Here is a 14,051-nt window from a genome sequence, read left to right as displayed (position 1 = left end):
AACCTCCTTCCGGATAGCTGCCGCTCAACTCAAACACCAACTTGAAGCAGCTTCAGGGACTCAAATTATCCACCCTTGCAAGCCATCGTCATCCCTCCCTCTCCTGAGCACCAGCAGAGAACCGACCAATGGACTCTCCCATAGTGGCCCATCTCTTCCGCCAGCTGTTCCGCCACCGGCCTCGCGGATGCCAGGGCCTGCGCAATGGCCTCGCTCGCAGCAGCCACAGGCAGCCGACCCGCGGCCTCGCGACGAGACCATCGATTGATCGCGGCATGAAGACCAACGAGAGCCGCTGGCAGCAGAGGACGCACATCTTGCCCGAGGACCGGAGAGAAGAGTTTGCGCAGTATCCCTACATCTCGCTGCAGGAGCTGAAGACAAGAACGGAGCGGCCGCGGAGGGTCAAGATGCTGCTTCGAGACTTTATAGATGGTATGTGCTCAACGAGACCTCTTCTTGGAGATAGTGGAGGAGCCAAGATCCTGACGATTGGGAACCATGAAAAAGACAGTCTATACAACCCCTCGTACGGCTACTTCTCCAAGGAAGCCGTCATCTTCAGCCCCGGCGAGCCCTTCGACTTCAACTCGATGCGCGACGAGCTCGAGTTCCAGGCCGAGCTCGGCAGGCGGTACACCGAGTTCGAGGACCAGCTCGACGAAAAGGACGGCGGCGAGAGCCCGACGCGGCAGCTGTGGCACACGCCCACCGAGCTCTTCCGGCCGCACTACGGCGAGGCCATCGCCCGCTACCTCGTCTCCAACTACCGGCTGACGACGTACCCCTACGACGACCTGCTCATCTTCGAGATGGGCGCCGGCAGGGGCACCCTCATGCTCAACATCCTCGACTACATCCGCGCCGCCGACCCGCAGGTCTACGCCCGCACAAAGTTCAACATCATCGAGATCTCGTCGTCGCTTGCCGCCCTGCAGAGCCGGCACCTGCTGTCCACGGCCGAGTCCCGCGGCCACGCAGACAAGGTCGAGATCGTCAACCGCTCCATCTTCGACTGGGACCGCTACGTGCCCTCGCCCTGCTTCTTCCTCGCCATGGAGGTCTTTGACAACTTCTCCCACGACGGCATCCGCTACGACGTCCTCACCGAGGAGCCCCTGCAGGGCCACGTCCTCATCGACGGCGACGGCGACTTTTACGAGTTCTACGTCCACGAGCTCGATCCCCTCGCCGCGCGCTTCTTCCGCGTCCGCCACGCCGCCACCGGAGGGAACTACCCCAAGCCGTATCCCTCCAACCCGCTCCTGCGCTACCTCTCCACCAAGATGCCCTTTGCCGCCAACCTGTCCGAGGCCGAGTTCATCCCCACCAGGCTCATGCAGTTCTTTGACGTCCTGGAAAAGTACTTTCCCGCGCACCGCCTGCTCACCTCGGACTTTGATTCCCTGCCTCAGGCCATCAAGGGCCTCAACGCGCCCGTAGTGCAGACGCGTTTTCAGCGGAAAATGGTCCCCGTCACCACTCCCCTGGTAAGTCTTATGCCCTCCACAAACCCTCCTTGAACCCCGTTCCCAACAGCTTTCCATACACACACCTTTCAAAAAAAAAAAAAAAAAAAAAAAAAAACATCAGCTAACCATCTTACTTCTTCTTCTTCTCTGATGTGAATAGGTCCACCAAGGCTACTTCGACATCCTCTTCCCAACAGACTTCAACATCACAGAAGCCATCTACCGCGCCATCACGGGCAAACTGACCCGCGTCATGTCCCACGGCGACTTCATGCGTCGCTGGGCCTACGTCGAGGACACGGAGACGAGGAGCGGCGAGAATCCGCTGCTGTCGCATTATAGAAACGCCAGTGTCATGGTTACTGTATAAATCAATAAAAAAAGTTATTGCACCCGTTAAGGGCAGTTGTACTATAGATGTCCAGTTTCTCAGATCAAAGTTGTATGAAACCACAACATGGTTGTGTATTATCCACACTAGGTAGGGAACAATGAGTGTAAGATCTCGTCAGGCTCTTGTCGACAATTGACGCAAATATTCTTTCCAAAAGCTTTATGTCTGTTTTGACTCCTCCATACCCACCCCATCTGCGCTATCTAGGTAATGCCCTTTATCCCATCCAATGCCCTTTATCCCATCCGTCACCCGTACACCCCATTTCCCCCAATTTCAATCATGTCCATTTCAGTGGTGGCAAACAAACAATATATATCTGCTTGGAATAATATACACAAAAATATGCTGCCTTCTTCTTTCTGTCTTTACAGCTTCAGCTTCTCGCTCAGCCATTTCCGGGCCGTCTCCACAGCGTCGTCAATCTTCTCCGGCTGGGTTCCCTGGCCCTGGCGAGACGGCTCCTTGCCGCCCGAGCGGCCGCCAATGACTTCCGATACGGAGGCGGCCCATTGCTCGGCAGTCACACCTTGTGAAGACAGATGCTGAAAAACAAAAGACTGTTAGTCTGGATTTTGACCAATGAAAGGGGTTCTATATGGGATCACTTACTGTTCCGACATAGACACCGTGGGCGACGGCGCCCTCCTCCGCGCCGCCGACAAACAGGTAAACCGACTTCTCCTTGTCCTTGGACTGGTAGTACTTGATGACCTCGCCCACCGCCTTGGCGTTGGCGCTAATGGGCAGTCGGCCGACGAAATACTTGCTGTCCTTGTTCGTCTCAAAGTGCTTGGCCACGACGTCGGCGGCCGTCTTGGACTCGGCCTTTTGCTTCTTCTTCTGCTCGGCCACAACGGCATTGGCAATCTTCTGGAAGCGCTGGTTGAACTCGTCCTTGGTGAGCGTGGAGATGACCAGCTGGCTGAGCTCCTGCGAGACAGCCTTGACCTGGGCCTCCTTCTCGGGGCCAAAGGGGAGGCTGTCGAGCTCGTCCAGCTTCTGCTCAAACAGCTTAGCCTCGCGCTGGACCTGGTGAGCCGCCTCGCCCGTGTAGGCAATGATGCGACGGATGCCCTTGGCGATGCCGCTCTCCTCGACAATGACGAGGTCCTTGATCAAGCCTGTCTGGTCGACGTGAGTGCCGCCACAGAACTCGACACTGTATTTTCGCCACTCGGGCTTCTTGGGGTCGGCGAGCAGGGCGTCGACATCCATGCCAATGGAAACGACTCGCACTGGGTTGGGGTAAGTCTCGCCGAACACGGCACGAAGGCCCTCAATCTGCAGAGCACGATCCAGCTCCACGTCTTTGGAGTAGATCTTGGCGTTGGCGCGGATATCCTTGTTGGAGAGCTCCTCAATCTTCCTCAGCTCATCCAGCTTGACCTGGGTCTTGTGCGAAAAGTCGAAACGCAGCTTCTCATTGTCGACCAGCGAGCCCTTCTGGTGGACATCGTCGCCCAGCACCTCCCGCAGAGAGTGGTTCAGGATGTGTGTGCCGGTGTGGTTGTTGCGGATGGGGGAGCGGCGCAGCTCATCGTATTCGCAAATGACTTCGTCGCCGGAAGAGAGCTCTCCGTACTCAATGTAGCCGCTGTGGAGGATGTATCCACCGTAGTCCTGGACGTCCATGACCTTGAACTCGACAACGTCGTCAATCACGATGCGGCCAGTGTCGGCGACCTGGCCACCGGACTCGGCGTAGAAGTTGGTCTGATCGAGCAAGACACCGATGGCAGTGTTTGCAGGAATGTCCTTGGTCGACTTGAGGAAGGTCTTGCCGTCAAAGATGTACTGAACCTTGCCCTTGCTGTCGCCCTTGAGGTACTTGGCATCGTCGTTCGTCCGGGGAACCTTGAGGTCGGTGTCGAGCTCCGCAATCTTGTGGACGTCGAGCTTGGCAAATGTCTGCACGGAATCCTTGACAGCTTTGCTGGCCTCTCTGGCCTTTTCACGGGCAACAGCAACCTCGGCCTCGTCAATCTCCAAGCCTCGCTCCTCGGCCATCAGCTTGGTCAGGTCGACGGGGAAGCCAAACGTGTCGTAGAGTCTCCACACGACGTCTCCGTCCAGCTTCTTGACGTTGTCCTTGGCAGCCTTGGCCGCATATCTCTCGAACTGGGCCTCACCGCGGTCCAGAGTGCGGGAGAAGGCCTCCTCTTCCTCGTCGAGGATCTCCTTGATGTCCGCCTGCTTCTTGGCAAGATCCGGGAACTGCTCACCCATCTGCGCAACAAGGGCAGGCAGAATCTTGGAGAAGAAGGAGCCGATTTCGGCATTCAGATACTTGCGGGCGTATCGGACACCACGTCGGAGAATTCGTCGAATGACATAGCCGCGGCCATCGTTGTTGGGCACAGCACCGTCCGTGATGGCAAAGGACATGGTTCGGATGTGGTCTGCGACAACTCGGTAGGCGGTATCAATACCATCTGCGTCGTCGGCGCCGTACTTGTCGGTATAGGGTCTGGCGCAAGTAACCTCTTGAATCTGCTTGAAGAGAGGCGTGAAGCAATCGGTGGCATAGTTGGAGGCGGTGTTCTGCAGCGCAGAGACCAGACGCTCGAAGCCCATACCGGTATCGATGTGCTTGGCAGGCAGGGGCTTGAGGCTTCCGTCCTTCTGTCGGTCGAACTGCATGAAAACGAGGTTCCAGATCTCGACAACCATGGGATCGTCCATGTTGACGAGACTGGCAGCATTGCGTCCTCCAATCTTGTCGTAGTGTACCTCACTGCAAGGACCGCAGGGACCCTGGTCACCCATCTCCCAGAAGTTGTCCTTCATGTTTCCAGGCAGGATCTGGTCTTCGGGCACGCCCACCGATTTCCAAAGCTCCTTGGCTTCCAGATCGGGCTCGAGGTTGAGGGCCGGGTTGCCCTCAAAGTACGTGACGTAGAGGCGAGCAGGGTCGAGGCCATAGACCTTGGTGAGCAGCTCCCAGGCCATCTCGATGGCATCCTTCTTGAAGTAGTCGCCGAAGGACCAGTTGCCCAGCATCTCGAAAAAGGTATGGTGGTAACTGTCCTTGCCGACATCGTCGAGATCGTTGTGTTTGCCACCGGCGCGGATGACCTTTTGGGTGTCGACGGCGCGCTTGAGGTTTGACATGGGGTCGGACTTGTTGACGGTGCCGAGGAAGATGGGCTTGAACTGGTTCATGCCGGCGTTGGTGAAGAGCAGGGTCGGGTCATTGTGAGGGACGACGGAGCCGGAGGGCACTTGAAGAGTCAGTCAGTGTTTGGTTCTCGCTGAAGATGTTGCTGATGGCTCGCCATGGTGGGATGGTTGATGAAAACAAAGCACGGCAGTGCAAACAAAGAGAGAGAGACGAGCCGAAAGACTCAACAGCGTCTCGTCGTCTGTCGTTGCGGCGCTGCACGAGGCCTCGGCGATGTTCAGATCTTCTCATGTCAACCCCGCCACTTGGAGGGGCGAACCTGGCGATAACCGCAACTCTCTAATTTTTTTTTTTTCTTCTCTTTGTTCGGTCGGCACTCACCCAGCGTGTGACCCCTCTGCTCGAAAAAGTCGAAAAAGGTCTTGCGCACCTGCGCCTCGGGCCAGTTGCCCGCCATCTTTGCGAGAGTGTGAGCGTGCGAGCAGCCGGAAAAAGCAGTCGAGATGCCGCAGATCGTCGTGGCGGTAGCAGTACTATTTCGAAGGCGAGGGCGCGTATGCTGGTGCTGGTGCTGGTGCTGATGCGATGCTTCGGAGAGCAATCGGCGGGGTTGTGGCGGGTGGGTTTCGGTTTTGTAGAAACTTCTACAAGAGTGACTCAAGCCTGATAAAAGGGCGGTGCCGCTGGAGCACTGTGGCCGCGTCCTGACCAGCGACCGCATCAATCAATTCAGCACTGACACTGACACTGAACGCTGCAATTGCATGCCTTTCCCGGGGGGCCGTGTCAACTGAAAGCAATCGGGTTAGGAATTCATACGCTCGCATCGTTTCCTTTGGCCTTTTACCTCGTTTGCCCGCTTCAATTTCGGCTACTATTCGGCGAACCGAATCGCTCTCTGTTTGAACAGTGGAAAGAGGCGGGAGAGAGACTGAGGACGCACAGCGAGCGAGACCGGACGAGGCGAACAAGACGGAAGAGAGACAGACAGGGACAAGAACAAATCAGCCACCGGACTGCACCCCTATACATTCTACTACCATCCATCTTAGACATGCTGGGGACGTCGCCGCCGCCAGCCATCTTTACAATGGACGCTGGCGAGCCGGCGAGGCTTCGGCGCAAGAGGAAGGCCGACTCGCAGGACTTTAGCGATCGCGAGCGTCTGTCGAAGCGCCTCAGCCGCCTCAACATAGGTGAGCATTGCCCTTCTCCCTCTGTCTCTCTTTTGTCTCTCTTTTACCCGTGATTCCTTTCTTCAGTCCATCCCTCGTCCACCGTTGCATCAACAACCCATTGCACTCCAAGCGGTCAGCCTCGGCTGTTCGCTAACACTCCGTCTCGCCACAGAACCGTCCGGCCCCAGGCTCTACGTCCCCGTCGAAGCTCCCGCCAATGCAGCAGCAGCCTCCTCTTCATCCCCCCCCTCCTCCTCCTCACCCTCCTCCAAGCCGCCGTCGCAGAGCGACGAGACGATGCAGCTCGACGACTCCAAGCACAAGGTGTACATCTACGACCTCGACGCCGAGCTCTCCTCCGACAGCGACAACGACGAAGGCAAGCTCATCTTCCTGCCGGACATTGAGAAGCACCTCCGGGAGAGCCGCATCCCGCGCGGCGTCCTGGCCAACGACCAGGGCGAGCTGGCCGGCATGCAGCTGGTGCTCTACAGCGATCCAAAGTCCCTCTCCGTACCCGAGGAGCGCGACGGCGTGCGCAGGGCCATCATCGAGGCCCGTCAGCGGGCGAGAGAAGCGCAGAAGAACGGCACGGCATCTCCGGCTGCGTCACCGACGACGACCTCACAGACGGCGCCTCCTACATATCCTCCGATGAACCCTCCTGGATTCTCTCAGCCGATTCCCGAAACTATACCACACATTGACCCAGCGCCACCTGTACCCTTCCCCATCGATGATGCGTGCGACGCTATGGAGGTTGATTGACAGCATTGTGCAAGATCGAAAATGACTGATGTGCAACGAGTGATTATATATACGTATACGCTATACCCGTGGGTTTGGTATTCTGGGAGTTATGACTTCTTGTTCTTCTTTGCCTTCATCGTTATCCTCTTCGGTGGCCTGCCACGGGCTATTTCATGACCACCTCTTTTCCGGTGCTCGAGCATCGAGATCTGTTACATTACTGAGACTTTAGGATACGGAGTTATCCGTAGTAATTACATTATATGCCCTTACGAGGCATCTATACTCTCAACGTTGTTTCCCAATTAATTATATATCCATCAACAAGACTATGCATCAGAGGGCTACCATTCGTCTCTCATTTCTCCAGCCATCCCAACTTGCGCTGTCCCATGTCATGTCCCATCACCTCATCACTGCAGAAGGAGGAGGTTCCACGGGAGGCTCATACGTTGGCAAAGCCTCCTCGCCATCCCACTTGATCCCCGGCTGCACAGAATCAGACATCGCGAAGAGGCCTCGTTAGTGTCCTAGTGGGAAGTTGGTTCGAGCCAAAGGCTAGAACTGCCCTTCCATTTGCACCAAAGACGCTCTTCAACCACTGCTCTTTGGGACGGAGACAGAGCTGTAACCAACAGAATGATAACATACACTTGCAATCAAGAAACCGAGGGCACCACCGCTATACATGTAATACTTTTGCATCCGTTAACGCCACCCATATTTATATGCATGCAGACATCTGCTTATAAACCCATCCCTCCCCCTGCCCACGCGGGAAACGCGTCTTCGGGATTGACGGCATTGGCCTGCGGCTGCCGCTGGTTTTGACGCGCGCCCTCCTCGTTCTGGGCGTGCTGTTGCTGCTGCATCCTCTGCCTCCACCACAGGAGCAGAACCAGAGCCGCCGTGATTCCTATGATCAGAACGCTCTCGACCACTCCATCCAAGGCATCCTCGCCCTCGTTTCCGATGGTCTCGTCGTAGTAATCATCATAATACTCGTCCTCGTACACCACTCCATCATCTTCTAGAAAATTGGCAATCCACTCTGAGAGCGACCAGTCCTTCCTTTTCTCTGTTCAAAGATTGTCAGTACGTGCCCTCGGCGTCTTCGTCTTGAATGAGAAACTTACTCGGCTCGTCTTGGATGGAATGGATCGATCCACCAGTCAGCGTGTTCCAAGCGCTTCGTACTCGGAGTTTTAGCAATCCCAGGGTGACGGGCAAGTACGCCTCATCGTTGACGGCCAAGGCATGATCGTAGTATCTCTTGGCGAGGTGGAAGTCCTGTGTCAGGCCGATGCCATTTTCATGCATCCAGCCCAGGTTGAAGAGCGCTTGGGCGCTTTGCGAATAGTCAGAAGCGCCAGTGTAGCACTGAACCGCTTTGCTGACATCTCGTTCAGCGCCGACACCGTAAAAGTAGTAATCGCCCATCTTCACGAGGGCGTCGACGTTGGCTTGCCTAGATGACCGCGTCCAGTAGATCAGGGCCAGCGTAGGGTTGTCGAGGAGCCCAGACTTATCCCTCCGTTTGCGCATCATCTCGTAGAATGGTAGTTTGGATCGAAGGGTGTCCAGGAGATAGGCAACATTGGTCTGCGCCTTTTCGTATCCTTGCTCGGCCGCCAGGAGATAATGGAGGAATGCCAGGTCGTGATCCCCAGCCTCATACGCCTCGTTTGCGTCTGCCCAAGACGACACAAGAGGCTCCGCCTTTTCGGCCACGCTCTTGTAGTAGCTCAGCGCCATGCTACAGAGCTTCTCGCGACCCAAGCCGTGGAAAACCAGCTCCGCCAGATAGTAGTTCGCCTCAATGTTGCCGTATCGGGCCGCCAGCTCAAAGTAGTTGTTAGCTATGCGAACGTCCTCAGTCCCGCCTTGGTCGAGGTACAGCTGTCCCATCTGGACCTGCGCCGGAGCATAGTCGTGGTCGGCCGATACCCTGAAGAGCTCCACGGCTTTCACGACATTCTCCTTGACGCCGTAGCCGTGCAGGTACATGAGGCCCAGACCATATCGTGATAGCGCGTCAGCCTGCGAATCGCCGCGGTCAAACCAGAGTTTTGCCCTCTCAAAGTTCTGAGGCACCCCATCTCCCCTGAGGTACATGCGGCCGAGGTAGCCGGCCGCCTTACCGGCCAACTTCTCAATGCCCGACTTGGCATTGTCCACAATACGTCCGTTCTTCCAGTACCGTGATGCTACCAGCAAGAAGTATTTTCTCGCAAGCTCGTAATCGTGGTCTAGTCCTCGTTGGCCCTCGTAATAGATGCGACCCAAGTTGAAAGACGCTTTGGAATCCCCTTTTTGAGACATTAGATCCAGATACTCAATGACATCGCCGATAGCGGCATTGGCATCCGAGTTGGGGCTCGGCTTGAACGCATTCATGCCGGCGCTTGAAGCACTCGCCCCCTCGCCATACAACCCCCCGTCATCGTCTGCGATGCGCCAAGACTGAGATACCCACGACATCCCCCCTGGGGGACCCGAGCGGTACCACTCAATGGCCTTGTCCGCCACGCGCTTGTAGTACTTGACAGCACTTTCGCAGCTCTTGGTGGTCCCAATGCCTGCGAGATGGCGGAAGCCGGTGGCCATCTCGGCTCTTGTGTCTCCTCGAACGGCAGCAAATGTGTAGTAGAGGAGCGCTTTGCCTTGGTCCCGGGGCACGACATCGCCAATGCCCGTCGAGTAGTACACGCCAAGCATGTACTGCGCCGTGGTGTTTCCATGACTCGATGCCAGTTGTCGATAGTACTTGAAGGCAGCGCCGAGGTCTCTGGGGTGACTGTAGTTGCCGAAGAAGTTGAAGTCAGCAAGGATGTAGAGCGCATCAGAGTTGTTATGCTGCGCAGCTCGCTCGAGGTATTCCACCGCGTTCACCAGAGGACCGCTGAGCGTCGACGTCTTCGACTGCGACGGCGCAGTGACGGGTCCGGTTGGGATGGTCCTAAGAAGCAGGCGCAGGGCTGAGCTGAATATTCCGGGCGCCTCTCGACCTCTTCGGTGTGGTTGTGGGATCTTTCGAAGCTCGGCGAGTGCTGCATCGACTAGTTCGTGTCCTTTGTACCTGTCAGCGTCCTCCATCGCAGCTTGTGTAGACGTGGACAAGTGACAGATTGCATACCAGGCTGTGGATGGACAGACTTCTCCTGCCCTGTAGGAATGTCTAGGAAGGATTCGACCGCATGTTTGTCGCCCGCGGTCCGCGCCGAGGCGTCATCTTGGCCGCCGAGAGGTTGTTGATCGTGCGAGCTGATGACGGCTGTGGCCTGCGCAAGCACTGAGGCGAACCCGCGTGAGCTTCTCGTCCAAGCATGCAAGGCATTAATAACGGGTATGGCGACTTACGGAGGAGCCAGGCTAACCAGCCTCTCATTGTGGGCAATTGCTATGTGCCTATTGTTCGAACGGCAGCCCGCGGCATGGCTATCGTGTGCAGAGGAGGAAGCAAAGCTGGTGAGTCGCAAAATGTTGCATCAGATGCAGGTCGCTATCGTACAAGCTGTCCACTACTCGGGCTGTGATGGGTAAGCTATGCGGCCATTCCGCTCCATTCCGCGCCATGGCGTGCGATGACTAAGCGTCCCCCATGTTTGCCAGGAACTGCGGCGTCATCGCAGGCACTTGGCACGTGTCGCAGCAGCGAATCATCCAACAAGCGGAAAAGAGTAAGGAAGTACTATTTGATAGGAGCACCTTAGGGATATAGCGAGAATTGTCCAGAACCATCGACTCATATCGAGCGTGGCTTCTCTTGAGGGAGCAAATAGCAATTGTTGGACTACTCCTTCTCTCCTCGCGCTCTGTCTCACACTTGCATGATCCCGCAGCTGCACAAAACACTTAGCAAATGTTGAGCTGCGGAAGCGGCTTCGGATGCCCGTGATGTGGGCCCCGATTCGGCCAGGCCAGGGTCGCTCCTCTGGCGGTGCCCCCAGCGGCTGGTGCTGACCTGGGCGCTGAAAGTTGGCGAGCCGGACGAGTTACAGCGCTCCAAGGCACTGCTGGCGAGGCGCCCTTCGCACCACGGCAGAGCCCCCAGCGCTAACGCCGCCACTTCAGGTTTCCAGCCGTCACGCGTGCAAGTCCAGGGCTGCAGCGCGTTAATGGATGCCCTAGCCCGCGTCGGCAGACGCGCTCCCTGGCAGCTTTTCTCTGGAGCCCAGCCATCCATTGTCTGCCCGTGCTCAAAATCCCATCACAGCTCTGCGGCCAAATACGCATCAACCCAATTCCTCAAGCTCCTGAACCCGAGTCTCGTCCTTCTGCCTCTCACAAAAATCTCGTTGATACGTCGCCATAACTCGTCAATTCAATATCGATCACCTCATTCCGTCGCCGTGTCTAGAATCGTCACTTCGTGGGCTATTCCTGCGTCTTCCCTCTGCCGACGGCTGAGCCGCGCACCTCCACTTCTCTACAGCCTTCGATTCTGCACAATGTCGAATCTCAAGAGAAAAGCAGCCACGATAGGCAACGAGACGGAGGCCAAGAAGCCAAAGGCCAACGGCAGCATCGCATCCTTCTTCGGAGCTGTCCCAAAACCTGCGGGTGCCAGTCCTGCTTCTGCTCCCTCTCCAGCGGCCAAGTTTGACAAGGCCAAATGGGTCGAGGGCCTGACTGCCGAGCAGAAGGAGCTGCTCCAGCTTGAGATTGAGACGCTTCACGACAGTTGGCTTGCATTGCTCAAGGATGACGTGACCTCCAAGGAGTTCTTGGAATTGAAGAAGTTTCTCAACCGGGAGACGGTCGCCGGCAGGAAATGGTTCCCACCGAAGGAAGACGTGTATTCTTGGTAGGCGATCCCAGTCTTTCCGACATCTTCTGCCCAGGCCATGTACCCTGACAGTTCTAGGTCTCGTCACACACCATTCAACGAAGTCAAAGTCGTCATCCTCGGCCAAGATCCTTACCACAACGTGAACCAAGCCCATGGCATGGCCTTTTCCGTCCGACCGCCCACGCCAGCGCCGCCATCGCTCAGAAACATGTACATCGCCTTGAAGAAGGATTACCCCAGCTTCATCGAGCCAGCAAATCGGGGCGGCTTGCTGATACCATGGGCCGACCGAGGCGTATTGATGCTCAATACATGTCTCACCGTTCGTGCGCACGAAGCCAATTCACATGCCAACCGTGGTTGGGAGCGCTTCACACAAAAGGTCATTGACCTCATAGCTCAGAAGCGAACACGAGGTGTCGTTTTCATGGCATGGGGAACACCAGCCAGCAAGCGAGTACAAAAGGTGGACAAGCAGCGCCATCTTGTGCTCCTTAGCGTCCATCCTAGCCCGCTCAGCGCATCACGAGGCTTCTTCGATTGCGGCCACTTCAAGTTGGCAAACGAATGGCTCATTTCTCGCTATGGCGAGGACGGCGAGATCGATTGGGCATTGAGACCTGGAAATACGACCAAGAAGATTATCAAAAAGGCAATTGAGGCAATTGTCAAGGAAGAGAAAGCCGCCACGGCGAATGGAGAGGTAAAGGAGACTGAAGGTCCAGACAAGAAGGAAGAAGAGTCGAAAGAAGCCTCCACGGAGACTGTCAAGGGAGGAGTGACAGCTAATGGCGACGTCAAGACGAAGAAGCTAGAACCGAACAGCGTCGAGGACGATGTCGATTCCGATGAAGAGGCTGCATTAGAAGAGGCGCTTAAACTTGCAGAAGAGAAGATTAAGAACTAGACGCCTGGCTTGCCCGCAACGATTGAGCAGACTTTGGCTATCAGGCGACCTTGATGGAACACTCACGACGATTTCTGTGTATTTATGAAGAATAAACTAACGGCAACTCGGGTTACGCAGTCACGATGAGCGTCGACGGCGCGGGATTTGGGATTCAAATTGATATTTAGATGCTTGTATAGGAACAGGGAAACAAATATGATTTAGCCAAGGAATCTTGCAAACTTATAACAGGGTCAGAACGAGATTTGACTTCGCCTACGGAGCACGGGTTCCGTGATACAGCCCGCAAATCGCAGCGCCTTATGTCGGATATGAAGCCGAGCTTCGGCCATGAGATACCAGAGATTGGCTGGAAAGTACCTAACGAAGCCCGTTTATCTGATGTCAATTTCGCATCTGTATTGTGAGGGGCGCGGCTAGCCAGGTGCTCAAATTGGCTGCACGTGTAGGGACGCTCGAGGAATCGAAGTCTTGATGGCTTCGGACTCCATCACCCCGGGGCAATGGATGGGTACTGCTGCTCTCGCTCTCGATTACCATCGACAACCGTAACTCCTGGCCCGGGCTGCTGGGTGTCTCACATCCAAATGAAGCCGGAGGCTGAACTTGGCGGCGCAAAGTGACCAGCTGAAATTTCCGTCTCGCTCCGTCCCTTATATTGAGCGAGTCTGGACCTGTGGACTTGGTGAGTGTCCCGAAGGTGGACATGGAAAGCTCTAAGCCGCGGCAGCCCTGTTTATATTACTCTCGCTTTGTAATAAATAAATGACTGTCGGAAATATAGGGGCCCCTCTTCCAGGACTATGGTATCTGCATGGTAATGTATCGGGGATACTTATGGACGATATCGTCAATCTCCAGAGTTGGCCATATATGAGGACGGACCAATAACCCAAACCGTACAAAACACACAATGAAAACCTGCAAAGTACGTCAATCAACATCAAACGGCGTCTCTTGATAGGACGGACAACTCGCAAGCAAATAAGAAACGGGCTGGCTGACAGCCCTAATAATGGCAGAGCTGGGGAGATTTGTTTCATCAAATCCCGGCGCTGCAAGCAATCAGTATCGCCAGTGGCCCAAGCGCGTCCAAACCCGGCCCAGTATGATTTCATGGCTTCTCGCAAAAGTACGGAGCTGAGTCTCCTGCTCCAGAGCCATGCATGCCATGCACCAAACCTTTTTGGCACTCCGCATGGAGAAAAGCTCCGCCTGAGTGTGTCCCCTTTCCCTACCTAAGGTGCGAGTACGGAGCACGTTGTCGTAGATCAGATACCCGACTGCGGCAGACGTATTACATGTGATACTATTGGGGAGCGGAAGCCTCACGGGCCTGTGAGACGGAGTGAGGCCGCTGTTGAACGGTGTGACGTGCATGTGGCGGCTGGGATTGCAGTGGATGTTTTCCGTACAACGGACTTGAAGAAA

At 55.9% G+C, this 14,051-nt stretch overlaps 6 protein-coding genes across 6 annotated transcripts; 4 read left to right on the top strand and 2 right to left on the bottom strand.

Moving 5' to 3' along the window:
* Window positions 1–128: 128 nt before the first annotated feature.
* Window positions 129–1,842, top strand: CCMA1212_009973 (uncharacterized protein; the record flags this gene model as incomplete). The annotated part of the gene is made up of 2 exons (XM_073707032.1): window positions 129–1,490; window positions 1,633–1,842. 2 exons carry the CDS (start codon window positions 129–131, stop codon window positions 1,840–1,842), a joined length of 1,572 nt encoding a protein of 523 aa, XP_073554478.1.
* Window positions 1,843–2,234: 392 nt separating this feature from the next.
* On the bottom strand, window positions 2,235–5,817 carry CCMA1212_009971 (Alanine-tRNA ligase; the record flags this gene model as incomplete). The annotated part of the gene is made up of 4 exons (XM_073707030.1): window positions 2,235–2,411; window positions 2,479–5,090; window positions 5,372–5,634; window positions 5,810–5,817. 4 exons carry the CDS (start codon window positions 5,815–5,817, stop codon window positions 2,235–2,237), a joined length of 3,060 nt encoding a protein of 1,019 aa, XP_073554480.1.
* Window positions 2,449–4,977, top strand: CCMA1212_009972 (uncharacterized protein; the record flags this gene model as incomplete). The annotated part of the gene is made up of 1 exon (XM_073707031.1): window positions 2,449–4,977. The coding sequence occupies one exon, from the start codon at window positions 2,449–2,451 to the stop codon at window positions 4,975–4,977; it is 2,529 nt and encodes an 842-aa protein (XP_073554479.1).
* Window positions 5,818–6,044: 227 nt separating the features above from the next.
* On the top strand, window positions 6,045–6,936 carry CCMA1212_009970 (uncharacterized protein; the record flags this gene model as incomplete). The annotated part of the gene is made up of 2 exons (XM_073707029.1): window positions 6,045–6,186; window positions 6,341–6,936. 2 exons carry the CDS (start codon window positions 6,045–6,047, stop codon window positions 6,934–6,936), a joined length of 738 nt encoding a protein of 245 aa, XP_073554481.1.
* A 728-nt stretch (window positions 6,937–7,664) lies between these two features.
* CCMA1212_009969 (Protein sel-1-like protein) lies at window positions 7,665–10,306 on the bottom strand (the record flags this gene model as incomplete). Its single annotated transcript, XM_073707028.1, has 4 exons — window positions 7,665–7,996; window positions 8,055–9,989; window positions 10,055–10,210; window positions 10,279–10,306. The coding sequence occupies 4 exons, from the start codon at window positions 10,304–10,306 to the stop codon at window positions 7,665–7,667; spliced, it is 2,451 nt and encodes an 816-aa protein (XP_073554517.1).
* A 1,063-nt stretch (window positions 10,307–11,369) lies between these two features.
* On the top strand, window positions 11,370–12,617 carry CCMA1212_009968 (Uracil-DNA glycosylase; the record flags this gene model as incomplete). Its single annotated transcript, XM_073707027.1, has 2 exons — window positions 11,370–11,725; window positions 11,786–12,617. The coding sequence occupies 2 exons, from the start codon at window positions 11,370–11,372 to the stop codon at window positions 12,615–12,617; spliced, it is 1,188 nt and encodes a 395-aa protein (XP_073554516.1).
* Window positions 12,618–14,051: the final 1,434 nt, after the last annotated feature.

The sequence above is a fragment of the Trichoderma ghanense genome (genome assembly GCF_004382785.1).
Source record: "Trichoderma ghanense strain CCMA-1212 chromosome Unknown scaffold_20, whole genome shotgun sequence".
Classification (NCBI taxonomy): domain Eukaryota; kingdom Fungi; phylum Ascomycota; class Sordariomycetes; order Hypocreales; family Hypocreaceae; genus Trichoderma; species Trichoderma ghanense.
Note: the sequence above shows the minus strand (reverse complement) of the source record. Positions and strands in the feature narration are given on the sequence as shown.